The following is a 24,031-nucleotide window of genomic DNA, read 5'->3' on the forward strand; positions in this document are numbered from 1 at the left end:
CTCCGCCCATGGCAGCCCCCCTTACCGCCCACAAAACCCCCGCCCCTTCATTTGCGTAAGCCTGTTGAACAATTATAACTGGGATGTCCAAATGCCAAGTGCCTTGAAATTGAGTCCGACGACCAACGTGGCGTATGCGTGTTGCTCTATATGCTAATTAAAATGACATGTGTCCCTGTGTGTGTGCGTTTCCTCTGTCTGTGTATCTGTCCCTCTGTGTGTTGTCTGTGTGTGTGTGCGCTTTGTGCTGTTTGCATTACATAATTATAATTACGCATACGCCATGTTGGCGCGCATTTGATTTGACCGCTTTTCTTCACTTAAGAAAATAGAGGCAAGCTTTGAAAACTAAAAAGTATTATTAACTTGAAATAATTCTAGTACGAACTAGAACTAGTACATTACTAGAACTGCCAATCTAAAAAAAGGTTTAAAATAGATCTCAAAATATTTTTAACAAGCCCCAGCAGTTTTCTCAGTGTACGAGTGGAGAATTTTTACATTTCTTCCTACTGTATGTATGCGGTAAATATTTACGATACTGTTGCATTTGCACCACCAGTTTCCAACCGGGCTCCCCATTTTTTTCGTAACATTTAAATAGTCGGCATTGAATATTTAACGTTTTGACGCGTTGGCCAAACAACCCGGAGGAAGCCCTCTGAATGGATGGCAAAAAAAACAGTGCAAATCGAAACATTAACTGGTTGAAAAATATGTATATTTGCACATATAGTATATGGCATGATTCGTATGAAATAATTAAACGGCATCCCATGTTTGTGCCCATCAGGTGTCCTGCGTCCCGTGGATTCTCCTGTGTGTGTGGGCTGGGGGTCCAGGAAAGAAATCCAATTGCTAACCGCAAACATAATTAAAAACTTTGCGCAACCACAATCGATGGCGAATGCGATTGGGTTCCGATTTTCGGACATTACACAAGTCACGTGGTTGTGGGAGTGTGGGCCAAAACGGAGTTGCAGCTGCAATAAAATTGAGCGGAAATGCTCACGAACTGCAATTTTCCCTCCTTTCCCACGGATCGTACGTGGGCATAAATCCAATTAAATCACAAGTTACGCAATGTGATAAGTCACGTTGTTTATTGTTTCAGCGCACACGGTGCCAGGGTGGGGAATATGGGGCACTCGTACACCGCAATTTATGCACAACCGACAGGCAAACACAACGGAGCAAACAAACAACTCACGCGCCGGCAAAAATAAAATAAAATAAAATAAAAAACCCCAAAAGAACAGCAGCCACACGCTCAAATGAAGCCCCATAAAATACTGCACAACTAAACGCAGTCTGCGGATTTGGCAAACGTATATCAGCCGCGAACACGCAGAAACCGCGATGGATGCAATACTAGTAGTTCCCATATATGGATAATCCCCTGAAATAAATGATCCCAAGCTGAACTAATGCGGCAGGAAATATGTCTTAGGTATTAAAGTGAATTAAATGGTTACTTAATTTACAAAGCCTTTATAATGTCATTACTATCTGGAGGTTTAAAGTCACTTTTAAAGGTGTCTTAAAGTATGCAATACAATATTTTGAGTCCATTTTCCATTTCGCTGCATACTTTTAGACAGCTTTCAAAATAAAAATGTGAATTTTAATAATATACTCAGATATTAATGCATCTGAAAAATCCTCGAAAAGTCCCTTTTTTCTAAGTAAATTTTCTTAAAGATTTTGGACTTAAAAGTTTGGGCTCCACATAAAAATAATGACGCTTACGTGTTCCTAGTTGGACAATAAAACAGCTTTCTCTTCTAATTTTAAAAGTCAAGCTCGTAAGCCCAATAAAATCCATGTCAGTCATAAAGTTCAACTTCATCGAATCTTCTTCGATTTTTTGTTGGTCTTTAAAAGAAACCCCTCCTTCCACTGCTCCCAAATAGACCGACCAGATTGCAGGTTGACCAACTTCACATTTCCAATCCCGAAAACCTTGCGGTTTTGTATCTTACTCATTATTTACTTTTGGACAACTCTCGTTCAGGTCCAAGGAGCGCCGAGAAAAAAGGCACAAACCTGGGAGAAATATGAGCTGAAAGGAGGGAACTGCCAAACAATTTTTGAAGTGCGTTTTGGAGCACATTGAAGTTTTTGTGTGGCTTTCAGCGCGCCGCTGTGCAAACTTGATTATTTCTGGTGTGCGGAATCGGAGTCCCAAAAGGTAAGCTGGCCCCAGGTTTATTGAAGCATCAATTTTTTCTGCTGGCCAAATTATTTATTAAGTCCCCGAAAAGGGCCAGCCGCAGATTCGAGAAGAGGACCGCAAGAAAAGGGTTTTCCCAAAGCAAACTTTTAATGCCCTGCAAGAAAGTGGAAATGGGAGTGGTTAGGGAACGAAAAGCAAAGGCAAAAGCAGCTTTAAGGCAGCCCCACATCAAAGTCGCGATTCCTTTTATGGTTTTTTAATGCTGCAGCATTATTAGGTGGCTTCTATGTTGCGCCATTCGCCTTCCGGCGGCATAAAAGCAAAACGAGCGGCGCGTCGGAGCGTTAAAATTTGTCACGCGCTCCTCCGCACATGGGGCGTATGTGTAATTTTTTCGCAACTCCGCCCAAGGCGAACTGCCATTCCACATCGATCGATGTGCGCTGCCAATGTGCCAGCTGGCAAATGTATACGGCAAACATTTCTATCAATCATTCAAAGCGATTGATTCCCAATGCAAACGGAGCGGGCTTCTGACCTCACTGCACTTGCAGAAATACCTTTTTTTATCTTTGTGACCATTTTTGGTAGGGCCAGGAGTCTAGATTTCTTATACAAGGTTTTACTGATATATAAAAACATTCTATTTCATTACATATTATGTAACTTTCGACTTAAAAATTACTTTAGCAATCTAAGTTTCTTAAAAAAAGATACTTTAGGCTTGCAGTACTATCACAAGTTCTTATTTTGAGTGTACAGAATGCGCACAGCACCTGCAGCTGCCGGTTTCCACTGCCAAAATAATGCACATTGCAATATCGTCCTAGCTCACACACTTGCAAATTGACAACCGACAGATTTTTAGCCATTGTGCAAAAATGCTCGTCATGTGCGGGCTAAACCAGGACAGAGATACGGATGCAGATGCAGATTCAGATACAGATACATGTGGCACAGGGCGGTCGAATAAACAGGAATGGCTGAGGGGAGGAACAGCAGCCAAATGCTGGTAGCCAGCAGTTTGCTGTTGCAAATTTGTATCTGCTATGAAATGTAAGAATGTAATTGATGTGCCATTTGCGGCGAAGTGGTGATCGAGGAGGCTGCATTCGCCGAAACCCCTTCGAAAGCATTGCAGGTGGTGGTGACCCCGACATTTTGCAAGATATAAAAGGCAGGCAGCATGGTCGATGCACTGAAAAGTAATGCGTATTTGCATTTCCGGATTATATGTATGCTATTTGCAAAGTAAACAATTTAGAACGATGAGATTAAATTAGGATATGTGTTTGCACTGCATTTGCAAATGTGGCTGATAATTAGGTTTAGCCACGCATGGGTGTTTGCAAATATAAATACACCATTTAAAAATGATACCAAAACGCTTTTTCTCTGCGTGTAATTTCTTTCGGTTGCTGGATGCCAAACACAGCATTTTAAGTGAATGAAATGAAAACAAATATTGCAAATTTACACAATATAGAGCGCACACACACAAGTCCACTGGGGCTTGCGATTGTTGTGAGCGTGTGTATCTGTGTGGGATGGATTGGCATATCTGTGGTGGTCCTGCGGTTGTGGCCAACTGTCCATTATGCGGCTGCATCACTCGCGGATCCAGGGCTCTTATTTGAGTTGGGCTGCATTTGCGCTCCCTAACGTTATTTAATCGATGATTTAACCAGTCGAAAGCGGCAGGAGTCGAAAATATCAATCTGTTTTTACAGGGGTGCCCTGTAATCCCAACGAAAACAAATTCCAATCCAAGCTTTAACTTTTGCTCCCCACAAATTACTGGAGTTTTTAAGTCAGTTTAAGACAGAAAGACGCCTTCCATTCATACAAAATATGATTGCATACTTTTAGGCAAATTTATACGAAATTTAAAATCTTACAAAGCCCAGATGAATTTAAATCACAAAAATCTTTAGGCTTTTCTAGAAAACCCCCACTAATTGCCGATTGACCAGCCACTCCGACTCCCACTTTTCCCCATGTTCAACCCCTTCTTCCCCTCGATTTTCCTGACCATGTTTGAGCTGGGCAAATACAACTTACTGATTTTATTGCAAATTGATTTTATGTGCACCTGCCACGCCCACAAGCCCAAACGCCCACATGGCGTACCTACAGCCATCCTTTTGCTGACTGACTGCCAGCAGTTTAATTCAAACAAATTTTTCATGTTTACATTGTAGGGCGATAGTGGAAACTTTTTAATCAAAGTTAATTGGAAAGTTTTGCTTTGTCATTGCACACACACACATGCAGGGACACGCAGACAGAGACCGATGGCTCTATAGTCTGGCCAACACACACACACACGTGCATAAAAAGGCAAACTAAAAACTGAAAAGTAAAATGTAGGTTATCCTTCAGCGCACACAAAATGGTTCTCGATTCTCTGTGGGTTACTCCCCTCGCTCCATCCGTCTATCTGTCTCTATCTCTGACCTATCCCCGTCCCTTTCGGCCCACCACCCACCTATCTCTATTTCTATCCATATACCTGTCCCTATCTCTGGCCGATGTTGGCCCACCTTTGATGATAAAATGTCATTTTGCTCGTTTACGTGTTCGTCCTGTGTTCGGCCTTCTCTGCTTCTTCTAGCTGCCATTGCCAGGGCTGACATTCAACGCTCTTGATTAAATTTTATGCAGTTTAACTATTTCTTTTTCGGGCCAGAGACAGAGGGGGAACGAGATGGAGCAGTCTCTGCACCGCTCTTTTTATTACGTTTGAAGGCTGACGGACGCATTCAACACTTGAGCGTGCACGGAGAGAAAAATCGCCAGGGTTTCCTATGGTGTCTAAAAGTATGCAACAATAAAGTTTGGATCCAGAATCACAGCATACTTGTAGGTACTCTGACAATTGTTTGGTTATTCTGCATACAAACTGAATTAGTTTGAGTTAGAGAGTTCAATTGGGCTCGAAACTTTATATTTTTCTTAATCTTTCGATTAGATAGAAGATTTAAATGCAGGCTTAATTTAATGATATCATATTATTATTATATTACATCAAAGATCAATCAACCATTTAAAATCAAACTGATACCAAGCTGCTTGTCGCCGTGTAGTCCTTCCCTATCCTTTCATGCCCTTCTGTGTCTTCTCTGTAAGCTTCAGTTTATGCTGCAACCGGAAAATTAATCCTAATGAGTGCTGACACACACACACGCAAGCAGGGCAGGGAGGAGAGGAAAAGCCGGTGGAAAAGCGGTGGAAAAGGGCAAGAGGAAACGATGCAGGCAGTTTGTTTGCGCATGTGAAGCGATTTATGCTTTTTATGCCCTTTCTTTCCTGAGAGGTATATTCCTCGTTCCTGGATGAATCGCTAAAGGCTCTTGAAGTATCTATTATATCCGGGGTAGAACTTTAAAAGGGGGTTTCCTGGGTTCTTTTTAGATTCTGATCTTATTTTAGATTTTTAAGCTAAACAGATTTTATAAATATATGATTAAGCAAACGAATTCTGCTCATCAGTTTTCTAGATTTGAAAGACACCCTTAGATGTGACTTCAAAAAGAACTAGTAGGCCCATTTATCTAGTTAAAAATATATTTTAAAATACTCTTTCTATAAAATAAAGGGTATTTTCACCAGGGTTTTCCGCTTATCTCTCAGTCCCGGATTTCTCTACCTCTGTTGCTCCGGGCAGAGTTGGTTTTTGTTGGCTCTGTTGTTGCACACGTGCGTCACATGTAAAATGCAATTCCCACACACACACACACACACTCACAGTCACACACACAGAGTGCCTTTGTGTGAGTGAGAGTGCTGTGTGCGCTTGAAGGGGATTCTCATATAAAACAACATTTTGTAAGCATTTTATAGGGCCATAGTGTGGCTGACTCACAGTGAATGGTTGGCTGGTCAGGTGGTGGAGGTTTAAGGGGGTCGGGAAAAAATATATGAGCATTGGAGGGGGCATTGGAGGGGGCAGTAAAAGAGAAGGTTGCCCGCTTCCTTTCAAAAGTGTTAAATGCCGCGTTTTGCATTAACTTGCATTGCAACCCCATGCGAAAACCCTTGGATGGTGTCTTTTATGGGGCTGCCATTGAAAAGCGACCGTTTGCCACGGGCTGCAATGAAATCAGTGTCAATGTGGAGGCAGGAAATTCGTTTTGCGATGCGTCAGCTTTAAACCGAAGGCATGGGAAATTAGCTTGCGGCAGGAGGGGATTTATCCGAACTGAAATTGCACCGCCAAACGATATGCTTCGATTCCAAGGCATTCGTGGGTTTTTCTCCAACCATAAATGCCTCGCGCTGATGTCGCCAAGTCACGTAAAAGTGTATTTAGCCAGGCCATGTGTGGGTGTCCGTGCCTGGCACCCCGGCCAAATCCACCTGGAACACCTAGGTAGCCCGGCTAACCCACCTGTCCCACCATCGACAACAATGGGCCCAAAGTAAACAAATTAAAATGTATGCACAAGCACTGGCATATGCGCTAGGGTGTCGTCAATTAGGCAGAGGAAACAAAAAAGCGCCGTCGAAAAAAAATATGATTGCATAGCTCGGGGGCAGTAAAACAGGGGTGCCGGGAAAGGGGGGTTCGTGGACAAATCATTTTGCCAGCGATTTCAGCGATTTTCGAGTGCGCAAATTGTTCCCCCCGTGTGTGTCCTCGATTTTGGCCCACTTGCTCACTTTGCCAGCCAAACGGGCCATCAACAATTGCGGCAGCCCCCCTTTCGACCCCCCTCACACCCCACCCCTCCTGGCCAACAGCTCGCATCACATATTTGGTTCATGGCAGATTACGTATACGCCCAGTTTGAAAATCGTTTGCATTGCTTGGGAAAAGGATTGGGTTGGTTTGGGCCGGGCCCTACTCGTACTATGCAGCCTCTGCGTTCCAGTTTCAGTTATTTGGGCGGCTTTTGTGTCGACGATGTTTTGGTAACAAAAGAGCAGCACGTTTCAACTTTTTGTGCCCATTACCTGTACACCCAAGGCTGCCGAAGGAGTGCACAATAATTGCAACGCTAAAACTACATCTTTTCACTAAGTTTCATGGAGAAGAAGAACAAAAAGTGTATTAAAAACTCTTGAAACGGGTTCAGGCTAACTAAATATCTTAAGCGTTTGCTGAAAAAACCTTTAAAAACAATTAATCTGAATAAAATAATATTTTAAGTCCACAAAAACCAATAAAATTCAAACTTAGCTTGTGTTTTTGTGAATTTTACAAGAAATATTTAAGAAGAAATATTTCCAAGAAATATTAAAGCCCTTTTTTAATGAGATACAATTTTTTGTAAGAAATATTTCAATATGATATGATATTTTTATACGTTATATTTGAATATGAGGTAAGAGATTTATAAGAAATGGTTGACTGTGAGATGAGAATATTTAGATAAATATTTGAATACAAATTATTATACAGTTTATCCCACTTATTTACTTGTTCCTTAAAATTAACCTTTTTTAAATCCAGATTTTCAGAGGTACTAATCCCACGAGCATACCCCGTACCTTGCAGCATATACACTTGATTGTTTTTTCGGGTTTTGTTTCTGTTCCTTTTTGCGCATGTTTGACATCAATATAACTTTATTCCATATAGCAACCCCCCAAACCTCTGCCAACCCTCGCCCCACCACCCATCTCAATTCACTTGTTCCAAATATGCAAGAGTTGCATTTTTCGTAGGTTCTCCGTACGATTCGTTCTCGTTTTGTGCTGTTTGCTTTGTTTGCCTATAGTGCTTTGTTGAAATTGTCATTTGTTACTGTTGCTCTTGTTGCTGCAACTTGCAAGCACATATGGTAATGCGTTCTGTTTGTTTCGTCGCTTGTGGCTGGGACAACATTTTCATGGTTTATTCGACTGCTGGCGAAGATTCGCACTACCCACCCACCCTTGAAGCCCGGAAAACCCCGAAAACCCGCTTGATTCATTCCCATTTCAACCAGCACTTGCAATTTAAACCGCAACCAAAGTTCGCCTGGAGTTGCGTTTAATTATTTATCGTGTTTGAAGTGTGCAAAAAACAATAATCAACAAATTTACTTTTATCTGTCACGCCCATTACCTCCCCCCGAAGCCCCCCATTCGCCGCCCCTGCCTACCAACTGACTCGTGACATTTGCAAATAAATAGGCAACAGTAACAGTAGCAACAATAACAAACCAAATATAAATAAACCCGTAAAAATGGGAGCAACAACTTTTCACATGCGCGCAATTTATGGTCGAAAATGAAATTGCATTGTGTACATGTGTGTATTTGCGTTTGCAGTTTAATTTAAATATTTTACACTCGCACATCGCACTCCCCCTCACGTTTTTTGAAAGCTCTGTGTTTTCCTTTCCCCTTCCTGTGTTCTCTGGGTCTTTAAAGTTTGCCAGTGGCTTTGCCACGCCGCCTTTCTCCAATATTTAAAATATGAAGACCATTAGCTAAATATTGGCTTTGGCACGCTCACGCACACGCCAAAAAAATAAGGAAAGGCGGGGTGAAAGTCGACTAAGAACATCCCAGGAAAGCAGTCAATAATATTAACTCGGAACTGGGAGCGGGAAAGGCAGTGGAATCGGAGTCTGCCCCGTGCTGTGCATACTTATTTGGAGCTCAAGGCGCCCAGTGGTGCTGGGTATTCACCATTCGGGGGGGGGGCACTTTGTTTCCTCGGGGGTGTGAGTGCATAAAATAAAAATAAATGTTAACAATGGCAGAAAGGCGCTCGGACTGGATGTTGGAGTTCCTTTCGTTGGCGGTGTCAGGCGGTTTCATGCGGCGCAGCACGAAATGCCGGGAAAACACAGCTCAGTACACAAAAAGACAGTGGCGGTCTCTTTCACCCAGAGGGGTAAGCTTTATAAGCTTAAAAGACTACCGCACAGGTAAAAAAAAAGGTTGTACAATAGAAGACAATAGAAGATTCGTTAAAGCAAAGTCTTTGCTAGACTATCTACGTTTACCAAAAACGCGAGTTCTTCAGGTTCTAAAATTATAACAGAAGCATACTATGTGGCTATGGTTACTCTAATCCGCTTAGTAGAACCTCACAATCCCATTAATATGGTAACTCTAATATATTCATTCAAGAACCTGAAGAATTCGCGGTTTTGTTATGGATAGGGTATCCATAGCGGATGTGCGTCTATAGGTATTCCGATTTTTCTCTACTACCATTTTTGCAAAGCCTAATGAAAATCCAAAGTAATCTAGCCTTACCCCCATCACAAACTTGAGCCTACACCCCTGGGAGAAAAGAGGCGTCTTCAGAGGGCGGCAATTTGTTGTTGCCTCTGCCTGTACTTATGCTAAGTAAAGCGATGATGTAAAAGACAATAACTGGGGAATTAGGAAAGAGGAAAAGCGGCAGAGACCACAAATTCAGCCTCCGTCCGCCTTTCGGGTTCGGTTTGGCATTTCATAAAGTGCGTAACAATTTGTTTACATATACTTCTGTGTGTATATCCGTGTTTTCTTATGCAAACAACTGTGGTAAAGTTAATAGCGTTGAATCCAGTTTGTTTTCATTAATTTAAACTGTAATATTACTTTGAAAGCAGTATTTGTTCGCAAATGTATCTTTTTAAAAATTCCAACTCTTTACCACAGCTAACATCAAGATTCCCTTAAAACCCCATATTTTAAGCCATCATCTCCTTAAATGCTCATGTTTAATATTGATACACTGCTAGTTAAACCGATAAAAGAGGCCTACAATTCTGCCCATTGTTGTACTGCTTTTCCATTTATATCCTTATGTATGCAAATTTATATATGTGTATTTGGCGTACACTTTTGCGGTTCATCCGTTTTGATATTGTTGGCATTTATGTTTTAATACTTTCTTGTCTGCCGGGTCGGGGCAATTTGTTGCTGCCCTGCCGGAGATAACTCCCCTGGATCGCCCCGAATATTCCTGACACTTGCTGAAAGCTCCTGTCCCCACCCCGCCACGCCCACTGCCATGCCGCCCCCTTTTGGCTCTGGCCTTGCCAGAAGACCTGACCACAGACGCAGTCCCTCCACAATGTCATTAGGCAGCTGTGCGAAAGTTTTTGCTCACCTGTGCGACCACATCGAGCACTGAGATTGAAGGGGAGTGGCAAGTGGAGGGGGCGGGAGGTGGAAAAGTGGGTGGAAAAGCGAGTTAGCAGAGGAAACTGAAACAGAAGTGGAAGCAGGTTTGGCCGCTCAGCCTGCAGGCTTTAAAATTAAATAAACTAACACACAGCCGCACACTGCACTGAGAAAAAGCATATATTCAACAACAAGATGTGCGGATATTATAATAATACCATTTTAAACATTATATCAAATAACAAATTATGAAAAATCACTTATACATCTGTCCAAAAGTATGCAACAATATTTTTCAGTCTGAAAGCCAGATGGATTCGTTCCTATAAACGACGTTTCATTTTTTTCTTGCATACTTTTAGACACTTTAGAATTCTTTGACACTCAAATATTTCAATTAAATATTTTAAAACATATCATATTTATCATATGAGTTCTCCTTTCCGTGTATATATATAAAGTGGAAGAGCGGAAGAGAAGCACAGACACAAGGACACCCACGGAAATGTAACTAACACACACACAGACAGACAGACACAGACTCGCAGAAGGAATCTCTCGCACACACATACATTTTAATGCAAATTGAGCAGAATTAATTTAGTGCTGTCTGTGTTTATCTCTGGTGCGCTTAATATCAAGCCGTCGTCGGTCTCCGTTCGCCATCTCTTTCCCTGCTGCTATCTCTCTCTCTATCTCTCTCTTTCTGTCCCTGTCTCCCGCTCTAGTGCCCTCTCCCTCTTCGGGCTGGGGCATATGTTAAACGCTTGCCAGACCCTGGCTTTATTTTATTAAAAAGTGGGCTTCTGCTGCTCCGCTTTCTTGGAAGCAGCTTGAGGCTGTCTGTCACCGCTCTATTCCTGTCTCCTTCCCTATCGCCGTCCCCCTCTTACGGCAAAATATGTTGCCTACATTCGGGCATCGCTCATACATTTACTGCGTAGGAACGCAGGACAGACAATTTGACAATTTTGTGGCACACCCAAAGAAATATTTGGGTAATAGAGCGATTCCTGAGACTGATAGTTCAAGGGTGTCATAGAGATCCCCAGAGAATTCAACTCGTCTCCTTAAGGTGTCTAAAAGTATGCTTTAAAAAATAGAAAACAAAAATTGTAGCATTCTTATCAGCACCATTCCATATTATTTCAAACCTTTAGTGATTTCTGTGCATCGTTCATCTTTTTTTTCCGTGTACATTCATATGTAAAAATTCTTTCTTGTCAGGCTCAATTCCAGAGGCCCCTACCTCCTGCGGTTAGTCGTTCGCCTTTGTTCGGGACTTCCGTTGGCCTCCGTTCGCATTAGACACGCATCATTTGCGCGTTTGTAATCAGGCGAAAGTGTTTCGACTTTCGACTCAGCCCCAGCCCCAGCCCATCCCGCCCCGCCCCCTTTCTCTTTCTCTTTCCCGGCTCTTTTGTCTCAATTGTTCGCCCAAACACACAGGAAAACACAACAATGCGTACGTTTCTAGTTTAAAGTAAAAGTTTTTCAATTTCGAGTTTTATGGGCGACAAGTTCGAAGCGTCCGCTCATCTTGAGCCTTGGGTGTTAGCACCCTGCTCCTTCTCAAAAATATATTTCTGGAGTGGGTGGAAATGGGAATTCGCCTTATTTCGTTTTATTTCCCCGGCCGTACGTGCTCACAATTTCTGATGCAGCGTGCCGAGGACTTTAAACACAGCTTCCCCTTGAAAACCACCGTAAAAGCCACGTGTAAAAGGTGAGCAACAAGTTGTCCTGGCCAACAGTTTTGGGTTCCGCTCAGCTGGCCAGGATTCGGGCCCTGATTTCAGTTGGCCATCGTTTAATTTTACGCTTCAGGTGCTGGCCAAAATCGCAGCAGACAATTAAATTCCATTTGAGAGCTCTTGCTGCAACAAATTCGCGCCCCATTCGGTGGCCATTTTCTTTGTTTCCGGCTGCTTCTACAGTTATTGCTGAATTTTAGGTGCTCCTCGTTTTGTTATTCTTGGTGGAACCGTGTCCTTGTCTTATGGAAATTTCAACAAAGTTTGGAGCTGCAACAAATTCAGATCTTTTCTCAGACATTTCCATTTTTCCCTTACCTACTTTTTAGTTCTGTTACGTAAACTTATTGTTTAGAGAAATTAGTTATAAAGGTGTCTAAAAGTATGCAGTAAAAAATGAACATAGCATTTTGGATATTATCTGCCTTACTTTAAATATATTGTTGCATACTTTTAGGCGCTTTTATAGAGGAATTAAAAGCAATATCCCGAAAAATCCTCTTTTATATGGTTTCTTTCTCAAATTTGCACACTTTTTGGCAACTTAAGGTGGCCAAATAAGCCGAGATTCTAGAGTATCCTCACAATAAGTATGCAAGTTCCGATTTCATGTGAAGAATAAATGGGAAAAAGGAACTATGCAATACTGCTCGGCATTGTTCTGTGCTCGGCATAAGTTTCCTCCTCCGTTTTTCGAACTTTTGCCTGCTCTTGCAGGAAGCAGAAATGCCGAAGGATTTTATGAAAATAGCTGAAATAATTTTCCATTAAATTCTTGCGCATGAAATTATCGCATTAAAACGAAACAAAAGCCGCTTTTTTCGCACTCGAGTGGAACCCCTGCCACGCCCCCTCCTCGCAGCCCCCTAACGCCCCATAACCCCCTCGTTACACTACGTCCATTGTTTGCTTAAATTTTGTACAGTTCCTCGGCGTCATCATCATCGTGCTCTGCCCGCTTTCTCCGTAGAACTCTTCTGCTATTTGCCTGGTGTTTTACTGTTTGCATTCATCTTCATTATTTGTTTGCTCTGCCCCAAGTGGGCGTGGCAGTTCTCAGTAGGGGAGAGTGGGGAAAGGGGGCGGCGGGAAGAAAGTTGGCTCTACCGTTGAGCACTTGGCAGCGAAAGTTTTTGACACAGTTGATTTGCATTTGAAATCCTCGCTCGGGAAACCCACTTCCACTCAGCCACCCACCGCCCAACAATCCCATCTCAACTCCGCCGAGAGGGCTGCCGGCTGCCCCACGATGATTTATGGATTTTCATCATATTCTGTTGATTCAGGGAATATTTATGATTTGCCAGTACTCCATTTACTCCTCGTCGGCGTGGCTCGTCCTTGGGAAATCTGCTCTCGGTTCTCTCGCATGGTATTCATATTTTTCGGGCAGCGTTTTTGTTATAAATTTTTTGAAAAAAAAATTGGTACTTGCTGCGGCTATAGAACAACAAGGACAACAAATGAAAACAAAAATAAAAACAGAGGCAGAAAACGAAAGAGAAACAAAAGGACAGCGGAAAAATGCTGAATATGCGCAAATTGAATTTGATTTTTAAGCACTGATTGCTTTTATTGTTCTGGTCGCCGGGTCCGGTGCGAGAATCCGGGTTGGACTACGGCGGAATTTAAATAAAATATTCTAAAAAAGATAACCAAAGCCATGGGGAGAGGGAAACTGGAAGCAGGGATGACCAGTCTCATCTAGTGCCAAATAAGAGACTTTAACTATTCAAGTCAGTCAGAATATAACACCTACAAATAAGGTTAGCTTTCTTTAAAACAAAGAAACTTTAAATAACAATAAGGTGTCTAAAAGTATGCAGTGAAACCACGATTGAATCCATTGTTCTTCTGAATTTAAAATATATTATTGCATACTTGTAGGCAACCTTAAAAAAATTGAATTTTTAAAGTACTAGCTATATCCTTACTGTGGTTTATCTATAGTTAACTTTTATATTATTATTTAACAATCATATCGCACTTTGGGTGCCTAAAAGTATGCAGTAAAACATTATATGAGTCCATCGTTCTTCTGAACTCACAGTTCAGTAATATGTTGCATACTTTTAGGTACCTTTAAAGAAATGTTATATTTTAATATTAGGATTATCTGATGTATGGCTTATCCACAGTAAACTTAAATCTTCTTATTTAACCATAAAATTCCAAATATCCCTATCGATGGTTAGAACTTCCTGACATCTCTAGGGTATCAAAAAAAGGGCTGACAATAAAGGGCTCCTGACAGCACATCTATATTAATTTATTGATATTAAGCTTTTGTGTTCTGCGAATTTGCATTTTTTGCAGCGGAAACTGGGAATAGTTTTTTGTCCGCGAATCGATATGAAATTGAAATAACCGAATTGCAGCAACAATTAGCCGAACATTTCTGGGCTCAAATTGATTTTCGCCTCGTCCCTGGAAAGTTGCTGCCCCGACGAAATTGCATTTTCATCGCGCCCGCCCGCAAAAAACACATTAGCACCGGAATGTGCGCAAATAAATACTTAATAACCCGCCGACAAAATAAAACCCCCTTGCACAAATGCAAGTCAGGGGCAGGCACATTAGCATGAGAATAAAACGAAATTACAGTCTTTAAAATAAATGTATGCGGAATTTCCAAGCCGAATGCCAGAAAGTATTCAACTAAATGCGAAATAAATTTGCCAGAAGACAAAGCCATGGGTGGGTGGTTATTTCCAGCGGGTTTTCAGGGGGTTTTCAGGGGATTTTCCTGGAGTGCGGGAATGTCAATTCCCTGGGCGTTTGGAATGTTCCGCCGCCGCCGCCAGGAGACGCAGAAAATCAATTTCGGCTACAAGTTTTCAATAAAGTGAAAATAATGTCGCCAGCCAAGAAGCTCCGCTCCGCCATTATCCTGCGGAGATAAGAGTGGGTGGTCCGTGGTCCCTGGTCCTCGGTTCCTTGCTCCCGATATCGAAGATATGGCGGGCACAGTGCCTGCGAAAATCAACGCCGAGTGTCAAACAATGAGGGTCGTTAGAGGCAGCAAATCGCAGCCAGTCGATTCGAAGGAGACTCCGAAGTCAAGTGCACAAAGCGTCAAATGAAAAGGAAACTGGGGGAGTGGGAACTGGGGAGCTAGAGTCCTCCGGTTGGGACCCGGGATAAGTCTAGTGATGCGTAAAGCAACGCACTGTCAAAAAATACACCCGGAAGGGAGTGGGGCAGCCGGGGAAAGTATCAGCAAATCCGACTCCGTCTCCGATGGCTGCTGGTGTTTATTTATGTGCCTTGTGCCTTGTGATAAATCACTGACATTGATGCCCGCAGACGGGTGAGGGGGAAAAGGTTCCCCCGTCCTTAACCCATTTGGACCCACACCTAGGGTCTATAGCACGGGATACAATTGGAGGTATATATTTAAAGGTTCCGAACCTTTAAAATGCTTTTTATTTGAGAAAGTTAAGTAGGCTGCTTCTGAATATATTTAAAGATTTCAAGGTGCCTGCTTATACAAATTTTACTAAATTCTTTTATCAGCTCAAATAAGTATCCTTTAAGACATTTGCTTAAAATATGTACCACTTTTCAATTATTTTCGTTTAATTAACTTTTATTAACTTTATTATAGTGATAAATGAAATAGAATTTTTAAGGAGTAAATACTAACTAAAGTAATTTTATTCCTGTGACTCACCAAAACAATCTCATACTGCATAATAAATTAATTCCGAATATATTTTTTTCAACAAAGATTCTTTATTTTCAGGAATATTTAAATTTACTTCTAGGGAGGTGTTTTGTTGAAATCTAAAGCTAGACCAAACAGCGTTAAGTTAAGTAGTGTAGTATAAGTTAAGGTATAAGTAGTAGTATAAGTTAAGGTATACAGAAGGTATATTCATAAACTCAAAAATCAAAGAACGAAAAAAAGCAATTATCCTTTCCAAGGCTAAGTTATATTAGGTAAACAAATCATCTGTATCGAAATGGGTTAACCACCCTTTGATTTCCAGAACCCTCCTCCCACAGTCAAAGGTTTAAAGCACTCGAAAGAGGCAGTCCTAACCAGTGAATCCCCCTGCATACACCCCCAGTAAACCTGCCTTTAAAGGGTGTATAATAAGTTTATCAGAAGTCAAACAGGCGGTGGCGGGCAGGAGGCACGAGGCAGAAACCAGGAGGACGTTTCTAGGAGTGTCCTTGTGGTCCTTGGTGGCGCCGCCCCGCAGGAAATAAAGCGGCGCTCAATCACGGCGCACGCCGGAAATCGGAAGTTAGCAGGCTCACGATATCGGAGCACAACAGCAACACAAGCAGTGAAAAAATATATAATAAGAGTAAGGAAAACTCAAGTGAAACCCCGAAACTGAGACACAAACTCTGCCGCAAAAGTTGGAAACTGTTTGGCAGCGCCAGATAAAATGTTGTTGATTGCGACGCAGTTGAGCGTTAATAATTATTATTTCTGGGCCATAGAAACGTCGTTCTCCACCCATTTTATCCTGCAACTGGAACGTGATTTTTGATGGCCAGCAATTTGTGGCAGATTTATTTGTGCATTAACCTCGAATTTGCACCATTTCTCTGGATTTTCTAGTAGCAGTGATTATCGATGGATGCTTTCTGCCTGTGTGTGTGAGTGTCAATAAATCCGAGGCAGGACAGGAATTCCAAGAAGAGGACCAGCTGTTTGTCCCAGAATTTTCTGGGGCAGTCAACTTATTGATGCTGGTCATGTACTTTCGGGCTTGGGAAATTTCCGGGGGCTGGGACCCAGCCAACAGCTGTGGCAGCATTGATTTTTCGACTGGGTCGCACTTTTATGGCTTTTCATTTATGAAATTTTTGACAGCCACTTTCCCCCTGAAAATCCATTCCTAATTATAACATTCAGCTCTGAGGGCTTTCCATTAAAGCGGACTCTCCAAATCGATAGTAATAAAAGTGCCCCAAACGAATGTTTTCGGGAATCCCAAACAGACCTTTCTGGGCACTCGTTTTTAAGGCCATTTTGGTAATGGAAACCCTCGTCAGGTTGAAGGTAGGGGGTTCTGCTATTGCAAAATATTATAAATAGCAGGGCAGCAGAAATAACTTTGCCCACTGAGACTTTTATTATGCTCGGCATTCTTTTGTTGTGTGAGTCTGCCAATTTATTGAAAAACTTGCGCTAAATTTAACAAGAGAAGTTTATAACAAGTTCGGAATTAATTTGATTTCTCGCAGAGACCGTACGTAAACAAATAACAAGATAGGGGCAGTGCAACTCACTTTGATTTATGCAGCCGGAGCCGCAGCATCCCCAGCCAGGAACAGGAATCGCCCCCCAGCCAGGGTTCCAGTGACGGCATCTCTCCAGGATCCGGTGCGAAGGACCAAGACCAGGACTTATCGGGGTTATGGCTTCCTTATGAATTGCCGGTCTTGAGTGAGCTCACTTAGCCCGAGTACTGTATGTTTGCCAGGCTGTTGTTTAATGCATTCTGCAGATTTCGTCGCATTTTATGTGATTTTATTTCGGACATGTGTGTGCATTGTTCTGTGGCTTCTGTTTGCTCTGGCCAATATATTTCGGTTCTATTTGCCTTCTTCTCGAGCAAAAGTGCCGGCTGCAAGTGCAAAAAAATCAATAACCGAGTTAGTCAAAGGATATCTTTAGTTGTGGTGCATAAACATGGATATAATAAATGTGGGGATGTCGGAAAAACTGTGTACACAAATTTAGAGCGATGACAGCCAGCGATTTTGGGCCAATTACAAACGCACGGACAGGATGTGGAGGTCCTGGTGTCATGGCAAATAATTCCCATTTTGTTTTTCCCCTAATTAATTTCTGTTGTTGCTGCAGCGCGGCGCCTAAAACGTGATTATTTGATCTACATTCGTCGATAATTACGGATTATTGAAAGTTTTGTTTGAATTAATATTGAAATAATTTCCTGAGCCGGGTCGCGTCGGCATAAATAATTACCGAAAAAAGCGGGGGCGGGAAAAACAAAATAATCAACATAAAAATAAATGCCCTGGTTGGTTTCCATTTGTTTGGCCCGTGGTTTATCGCCCCATCTGTCCGCCATATAGGGTATTGGATTGGATTGGTTTCGGATCCGGATTCGAACCACCTACGTTCGCTTTTTCAGTGTGATTGCCGGGCTAGAAATTAGGTTAATTAGTGGTCAGTTGTTGTGTAACTGCCGTGTCCTTTGATTGCTGTCGTTTTGTTATTATTTTCCCTGTTTTCTCTGTGGTTCGGGTAAATAGATAAGGTGGTTTTTGTAATGGCCTGGCCCTGTGTGATATACACATGTGATATCAGAACGTGTCTGAAATGGGATTCCCCATTGTCCCATCTTCCGCAACTCCTTCCCCTCACAAATGCACAATTGCGGCATATCTTTTCCCATTCCAGGTCCCTTGAATTGCCCGTTGTTTGTGTGTCTGGCAGTAATGAACTTTTATGCATTGTCATTAACTTTTATTGTATATATCTGCCATTCATCCTGGCACACACAGACAGAGGTATATGCAGAGAAAATACACCTCTCCGCTGTGTTTTTGCTGGCATTATAATAAATTTAAATCATTTGTTGCATTTATTTTAATTATGCGCAATTTAAAATGCATTATGGCTGCAACTTTAAGGGGCTTTAAAGTGGCAGGGCGCTTAGGGCGGGCGTAATTTAATTTCGTTGACAGAAATTCAATTATTTGCGTTTTCCCGAGCCGCCGACTAGCGCACGGAAAATGTTTTGTCAAAATGTTCGGTAAAAATGCCTCACAAATGCAAAATCCGGGCGCATGCTGCGTATACGTGCTTTCATTAAATTTTTATTTATTCCCCCGCTCATATTTCCGTTTCCTCCGGCAAGTACATATGTATATGTGTGTCTGGCCGACGCCGACAAATTCTTCTGGTGTAATTTCATTACTTCAATGTTTTACTTTACTGAATTATAAATGAGCCCTTCAGTTTTGTGTGACGCGGCGTACCCTCCCGTTTTATAGCTAGTCATGTGTACCCAAAGCCCAGATGTTCGGCTGTAAATTCGAGGGGGAGGTGCCCATCCACCCATACACCCACCCGCCCATCTGCCTTCTCCATGACTTTCAAAGGGGCGTTGGTGTCAAAGTTCGCCGCCCCCCTCTCGAGGACAAACGGTTCCAATGAGCCGTTGACCCACCTCCCTGTCGCTCCATTAATATTTGATAATGTGTGGCTGTCAGTTAGCCGTCCAATTGAGTGATTTCCCTGGCTCTGGCCCACCTGGGCTGCTATTCTATTACCGTTTTCGGTTTCGATTCGTTTTCCTCTTGTAATTTTTCACCAGCTGCACCTTTTCCCACAATGCAACTGGCCCCAAACTGAAGTGCCTGCGAGTTTGAGAACCTATACCCATACCTATCCTCTTTTTTATTCGTCGTCTGGCCCCGTGACAGTTTGACATCTGTTGTTGTTTGGTTGCCGGTTGACATTTCGACAAAACGCTGAGCAGGCAGCCCCATTGAAATTGAATATTATTAGCTCATTTCCCTATAATTGCTCTACGAGTCTCTGTGGCCGTAAGTACGGCTCCAAATTACACATATCACACATACGCCGCGTGGCACACAATCCGTAGGGCCAATCTATTTGCGAGGGCGGTGCCACCACTCCACTCACTATCTGCCCCATCGAAGTCATTAGATCCACTTAAGTGTGGCAACGCATGTGGTGAAAGGGGGTTAGACTGGGCTAAGTCCATGCTTGGAAATTAGTAATCAAAATGCAAGCAATTAAATTCAGGTATTGAAATCCTTGACTAAGAAGCAATTTTATGTTTAATGGTTCTTCTTATAATTTTAAAAATACAGCAACAAAAAATTTATTATAATTTAAAGAGGTATTTAGGTGTTGAATATTTTCTGGCTTTCAGCATTTATAATTTCCTTTATTTTAAAAAGGTCAATCGTTATTGTTTTTTTATAGAAAACCGTTGACATATGTTTAATATAAAAAAAACTAAACAAAGCTGACCTTTAGAGAAAAATAAATATGTTTCTAAAACGGGGAAAAAAAAGGTGTATTTTTCTGGAGAATCACAGTGCATTGAAAATGAATTGACATTAAAATCTATAATCAAAAACCAAAATAGATCGAAAGGGCAGACTAAATAATTAATCCAATTGTTTTTGTGATTTCAAGTAAATGTACTTAGGTATAGGGTTGCTTTATCCACTCGTTTCTTAGTGTCACCTCAACGCCCAGGGTGAGATGCAATTTTAAGCCTGTCAAGTGGAATGCCTGGTCTTCAACTCAGTCTTATGTAACGTACTTCCATGAAGCGTCTCCGGAATCGAGGGCGGGCTAACGACGCGTATGCGCAATCTGGGAGGAGGCTGCCAGCAGCTGCACTCTGATTAGACAAAGTTGGCCCGGCAAATTAAGGGGCAGCAGGAGCAGCACACAGACAATCACAGAGTGCAAACGGCAGACTGCAGCTGCTGGCCAAGGAGACTGCCACAATGGCCAGGAGTAGTCGGCAAAGTTTCCAGGAGCAAACAAAGCAGCGAAAGGACCTCCTCCTCCACGTCCTCGGCATCAAGGACTTCAATTTTGCGGCGGCTGGGCAAACTTTGCGACAAACAGCAACAAATGCTGGTAACCGCCTGCGCTTAACACTTTCTGCCGAAGCAGTTTTAATATATTTTTAATAACTCATGGTGGGGCAGCACCCAATTTAATTAGAAAGTTCAACTTTCGCCGCGTCAATGCGCCAGATGGATTCTCAATTTGAATTTCCCATTTCGAACTTCCCAAGGAGAATTGCATATAGTTTTGATAGGAACATGGCTGATATAACAATAGTTCTTAAAAGTAGATGTAACTTATATTCTTCATATAGATATAAACTATTTAGAATTTAAAACAATATTACTTTCACCTATTCCTAGAAAATCTAATATTGATTGTATCGCTGGTTATTTATTTAACTATCACGGCTGGTCAGCTCTTTTTTCAACCATAAAAGAATGCAATTTCAGGGAGTCCAGAAAGTTAAGAGCTTTCCCGGCTTTTATGACCTTAAAGGAGTGCCCATTTGTGTCTAATAAAAGTATTTTGATTTGGATCTAGTTCTGTGTTTGCTTTTCTCGTTCGATTGCATTTCTGTGTTGTGGGTTGGAATTTCCCCATTTTTGTTTGTTCGTTCGCCAACAAAAAAGAGTTTGCCAAAATAACATTTATCAATGTCGTCTGTGCTCCCCATACTTTCCCAAGCCGTATCTGGGATTTGTCTCTAGCAACGAATTGAAGTGCATCAAATAAGTTGTGTGTGCATGCGAGTTGGAAATTTGTTTGCCCAATGTATGCTAAGAGTGTCTGCGGGGAAAATTGGGAAACTCTGTAGCTCTCTCGCTCTGTCTAAGTATTTTATCAATAATTCAAAGTTGCCTCGGAAAACTTTTTAGGAATTTTCGACCGCATTCAGACGGAGATTTTCGTGAGAGCGCATCCCGGGAAAAGCCAGGAAATCCGAAAAATTAGCTGCACTCGAACTGGAGCAGCGATTTTCCTGAGCTACCCAATTTTCCGGCTTGATTAGCGCTCGGCTTGGAAACTTTCGCCGGCATTTTACACGGCTTGTTGTCTGTGTATTCGAGTATCTGTGTGTGCCTTTCCTCTGTGTCGCGGCAATTTGTTCGCTGTCACTTTGCACGCGGCTGCGACATAAATTTCCCTTTTGCCGACCCAATTTTCGGAGGCGGCATCGGCTGCTGCTGCTTTTCCTGCTGCTGCACAACCGAAAAGAGAAGCGTTGTCAAAACTTTGCAGTTGGCTTTTATTTACATGGCGGGGCTCGGCTTTGGGTTGGGGTAACTAACCAAAAAATACAAAAAAAATGAAAACAAAAATAGACCATAAATAAAAACCACAAGCAGCACCAGAAGCAAAAGCAAAAGCAGCAGCGGCGGCAGCACACAGAAAATAATGGAAAAAGTTAGTTTTGCATAACGCGCAGATCCCGAGCACACTTGAAAGTCGGGCGATGCGGGTGCCTGGTGGTCAGGGAAGGGTTAAAGTGGGCGAGTGGGCTGCTGGGCGTGTGTGACTGCAAGTTGGGCAAGAACAACAGCTGCTGTGGCCCCGCCCCCTTCGACCAACAGACAAAGGGTTACACAGGAAGAAACCAGCCTCAACTAAGAAGAGTGGTCATCAAGTCGTATTTTAAGGATCAAGCAAATTAAATCTTGTTATTGTACAACAATGAATATTTAAATTAAGGAAAAGAGATACATTGTGTTACTCTTAAGTTAAGAAGGAATCAATAACACCACAATAGTTGAATTCAAAAATTGGATTGGGTTACTTTCATCATACATTTAAAAAAAAATTATATGAGAAACCGGCAAGAATAATTCAGGAATGATTATGGTTAAAAGCAAAAATGAATTGGTTCCCAAAATAATTTCAAAGCCTAATTTATCGAAAATTCATGGATAGAACTTAAAAAGTGCCTAAAAGTAGGCTATAAAAAAGGAGGAAATGCATTGGATTTACCAATAAGAAAATTTTAGCATACTTTTATACACCTTCTTAGTAATTATCGATAAAATGTAAAATACTAAATTACTCCCTGTTTATTAGAAAGAAATTAAATCGATATTGAGCCAGGATTTTCTTTATAGACCTTTGGTTTTCCTCAGTGCCCAACTAAAAAGGACCAACGAAGGATGAGGGTGAGACTGCAACCACATACACACAGTTGTACTTTTGAAACTGCCAAGGTTAGAGGGGGGAACAGGGGGAAATAGGAGGAAATAGAGGACCCCAAGCTGGAGTTTGCATATTTACTGCAGCTGCAGACAAAGTTGCACTTTTACTACCAGCCAAGCAACTCGGAATGAGCTGACGATGCTCACCGAACTTGCCACCACCCACTACTACAACCCCTTAACACCATAAACTGGTCCAAAATCGAAAGTTCCATTGAACTTGCCGCCTCCGTATTTACCAATCTCAGCCGTATTTTCGTATTTTGCTGCGCAAATTGAAACCGGAGTCGCAATCGATGGGAAAGCCCCAGCAAATGTTGCACTTAAATTCGAAATTATTCTACTAATTGAGCCACATTAGCTGCTTGAGCTGATATTCAAGGGGGGGTAAACTTGAAACTCGAGTAAACACAATGAAAGCATTTTCAATTTTGTACAACGCAGAGCACTGAGCTTGAAATTCGGATCATTTTTGGCCCAAAAGCAAGGAGCTTACTAGTGGATTAAGGTTTGGAAATAATCAAAATGGCCTTATTTTTTGGGATGGTTATTTATGTACTTTTAGAGCAGTAACTGAGTAGAATTTATAAACATGGATTCAAAATGTTAATTTGAAGGATAAATTCTAGTTTGATATTTTACTTTAAGCTGGGAATTTTAAGAAAGTTGGTTGAGGCATTTACATTTTAAAGGATACAAAATTTTGTATGATTTCGCCCCTCGTTCTTAATTTACCAAATCTCTAATCCAAGTCTCTAAATTCCTAATTCCAGACACTAATTGATGAGCTAATGGCTCCAAATTGCCACACCGATTTTCTTTCACTTATGCACAGAGACTTCAAGCAAATTTATTTAAATCTTTCACAAAATCTCTCACTTGGCAGGAGGCATTTGCAACTTGTTTAATTATTTCCAAAGCGAATTACACAAAAATAATGTATTTATGGGATTTCCTCGACAAAAAAGTTTTGTGTGGAATTCCTAAGCAAAAACTTTTCACTTTTAGAGAGTAAAAGGGAGTCCAGCTAATTGAATTCCACATTCCACACAATAATTCCACTGCTGCCGCACTTATTCACTTCACTTTATTCATTACCAGAAAACTAATTTGCATGTCGCCAGTGTCCGCACTCACATAATCTCTCAAATCAGTGGATGGGTGACAGTTTGGTAACTTTCTGGGGTTACAGGACTATTTTAAAAGAGAGCTTTTCAAAAAACTGAGTTTACTGAAATTTTACCACAAGTGCGTGGGTTGGAAGTAAAAGTTAGAAATGTGCTATTTGAGTTGAAAATAAAAAGGTCAAACTCGT

The 24,031-nt window shown here is 41.7% G+C and overlaps 1 protein-coding gene across 1 annotated transcript in view; it reads right to left on the bottom strand.

The window, feature by feature from the left end:
- Nucleotides 1-17,571, bottom strand: part of LOC119547709 (protein O-mannosyl-transferase TMTC2) — a 30,874-nt gene extending 13,303 nt beyond the window's left edge. The window contains exon 1 of the mRNA XM_037854684.1: nt 17,236-17,571. Within this exon, the coding sequence (XP_037710612.1) occupies nt 17,236-17,315 (80 nt within the window). The 5' untranslated portion in view covers nt 17,316-17,571. The remainder of the gene's footprint in view (nt 1-17,235) is intronic.
- Between the last annotated feature and the right edge of the window lie 6,460 nt (nt 17,572-24,031).

Source organism: Drosophila subpulchrella, chromosome 2L (genome assembly GCF_014743375.2).
Source record: "Drosophila subpulchrella strain 33 F10 #4 breed RU33 chromosome 2L, RU_Dsub_v1.1 Primary Assembly, whole genome shotgun sequence".
In the NCBI taxonomy this organism is placed as follows: Eukaryota; Metazoa; Arthropoda; class Insecta; order Diptera; family Drosophilidae; genus Drosophila; species Drosophila subpulchrella.